Source organism: Nicotiana attenuata, unplaced genomic scaffold (assembly GCF_001879085.1).
Source record: "Nicotiana attenuata strain UT unplaced genomic scaffold, NIATTr2, whole genome shotgun sequence".
NCBI classification, from domain to species: Eukaryota; Viridiplantae; Streptophyta; class Magnoliopsida; order Solanales; family Solanaceae; genus Nicotiana; species Nicotiana attenuata.
In genome coordinates this window covers 177,510-180,217 of record NW_017671425.1, presented here as the reverse complement: position 1 = coordinate 180,217, position 2,708 = coordinate 177,510, and the positions used below count along the sequence as shown (strand labels likewise).

Below are 2,708 nucleotides of genomic sequence, written 5' to 3'. Positions count from 1 at the left end.
CCTTTGTCTAAAAATAACGCACATCCGGGTCGATTTATTTTGTGGTTCTTTACAAACATGTTTTTAATTTTACGACCCTATTTCTTTTTTTACAAAATGAGATTTACTTTTACACGTAAGAGATGTATCCTTCACGTAAGAGATCTAGAAAGGTCATTTTTTTAATTGCGGGACTACGATAAACAAATTTTGCCTTGAACAGTACGAGATCATATCATATTAGAATTAAATATGAGTGTGATGGAAAATCCTAAGTGAAGAAAATGTTATTTGTGATATGATCTGATGTTATGGTAGTCCCACAAATCTAGGTGGCCGGATGTGCTATTTGTACATTTCTTAAAAATAGCCCGATTTACAAGTGGTAATTGAAAAATAACCACAGTTTCAGAAGTAGTTAAAATTTAATCACTTTTCATGTAAAAATAAATTTGAACGAAAACACTGTTCAAAATCTGAAAAATATTCCAGCATAATATACCGGAGGTCCAGTATAATATACTGGACTTTCAGCATAATATGCTGGAAGTTCATACACATGTGCTCCAATCTCCAGTATATTATGGTGGAACTTTCTGTGTATTGAGTTCCAGCATATGCTGGAAGTTCATACACAGGTGCACCAATCTTCAGTATATTATACTGGAACTTTCCGTGTTGCAGCAAAATATTGATTATTTTCCAATGACTTTGCAAGCGCTGGTTACTAGTCCGAAAACTGACTAGCCCGTGCTATTTACACAACAACTGCTGTAACTAAGGGTGTACATAGACCGGATTGGTTTGATTTTTATTAAAACCAAACCAAACCAACTATATCGGGTTGGATTGGTTCGGTTTTGTTGGGTTTTTCAGATTTTTTTTGTTATGTGAATATTATTATAATCTTACTGTTAAAAATAAGTAAATATATGTGTAGTAAAAATTAAAAATCTTGACAAACATATGATCTATTAAAATATTTTTATGGTAGAATTTTGTTAATAACACATAATAGTTATTTTTTTAGTCGTCTGACAATAATTTTTCGTTGATGTATACTTACTAGGTTAAACGAATTTAATAATTAAACATAAAAATCAATATGATACCTAATTAATGATAAGTTCCATTTTTATTTTAGATTATCGAAATACCACTTCAAATTTAAAAAAGATATAAGAATTTAATAAATCTTGACATATGAACACGGAAGAACAAAAAAATTAGCGCATTTCAGTAACACTTGATAAGAAAGTGATCATATAACCCATTATTTAAGGTTAATAAAAATAGAGTACTTCATATTCTATTAAATATTGCATACCATAAGAAAATCCCAAATATTTTTAGAATTTTTGTAAAAAAAATTCTATATAAAGTCTTAAAAGTATATATAAAAATTATATATTTATATGTCGGTTTGGTTTGATCTTTCTTACTCAATACCAAACCAAATCAAATCAAATTTAATCGGAAGAATAAAACTTTTACTTTAGAATTCAAAAATTCAGAAGAATTAGAATCTCCAAAGTCCAATGCGTAAACCTACTTACTTTGAGATGCATGTCATTGGGGAGCTCAAACACATAGAACTACCTGTTTTTTATGTTGAATTTTCAGGAAAAAAATAAACCTATGTAAAGAATCCACGGGGTACTATTACTTTTAGCCCGTGCCAGATTACGTCTAGTATCAAAAAAGTAAATAAAATTTATATAATTTTTGTATATAACATACAGGATATATATAAAAAAAATATGCAAATTTTATATATTTTTCTGGTTATTATTTTTACAACAGCTATATATCAGTAATGTAACTCCTCGTATGTAACGAAAACAACAATTAACTCAATATAAGATCGGGAAAAATAGTAAGTTTGCAGCCTTATTTCTGTCAAAACATAATCACTAACAGTATAGGAAAGAAATACAAATACAGTAATATAAAAATCTGGGAAGTAACAACAGCAAAATCTTGTATGTAACGAAAGTGAATCTAAAAAAAAAATAAAAAAATAATAAAACAGGAAAGTACCACAAAAGTTCAACAATAACATATGCCGTTGATTGATTATTGCATCACATCATACAACACTAAAAAGTCACCCAAAATACGTTGCAAATTAAAAACTAAAAAAGAAGTTAAAAAACAAAAAGACTTAAAAATTAGATTAAAATATTCTAATTAAGCATTAGAACCAGCAGTTTAAACTTTTAATCACTATCCCATAATCACTTAGTAGCAGGAGAAGGAGAAAAATTAAGTAATTCTTTCTTTTTCTCCCAAGCTTTAACAACCAAAACAGCATCAAATATTTTCGGAGAACCTGAGGAAGTAATTGCTGAGATTTTAAGGTAATATTTAATACCAGAAACAACTTGTTTTTCTGCTGCAACAACCTCAGAAAAACTCAACAACCCATTATTATAATTATTAACCTTCTGTTTTTGTTTTTGCAAATTTTTGTTGTACTCTTCAACACAAAACTTTCCCAAATCTTGAATTTCTTTATTTGTCTTCACATCTTGGATTTGTGTTCTTCCACCTAGTTTTTTTCCACCTAAAGCATTTGATGGGGTTGAAGAAAATAAGGATATGATGAAGAAAAAGAGGATTAAAGAGAGGATTTTTTTTGTTTTTGCCATTGAAAAATGAGAGTTAATTTTGATGTTGGAGTTTTTATGAGAAAATGGAGAGTTATATAGAGGTTTTTTGTTTTGTTT

General features: G+C 28.5%; 1 protein-coding gene across 1 annotated transcript; it reads right to left on the bottom strand.

Annotated features, from left to right (window-relative positions):
• Positions 1-2,016: 2,016 nt before the first annotated feature.
• On the bottom strand, positions 2,017-2,708 carry LOC109208214 (cysteine proteinase inhibitor B). Its single transcript, XM_019371277.1, has one exon. The coding sequence runs from the start codon at positions 2,628-2,630 to the stop codon at positions 2,217-2,219; it is 414 nt and encodes a 137-aa protein (XP_019226822.1). The 5' UTR covers positions 2,631-2,708; the 3' UTR covers positions 2,017-2,216.

What these genes read in the sequence shown, in the direction of transcription:
- LOC109208214 (XM_019371277.1), bottom strand. Translation starts at nt 2,630, where the DNA reads ATGGCAAAAACAAAAAAAATCCTCTCTTTAATCCTCTTTTTCTTCATC.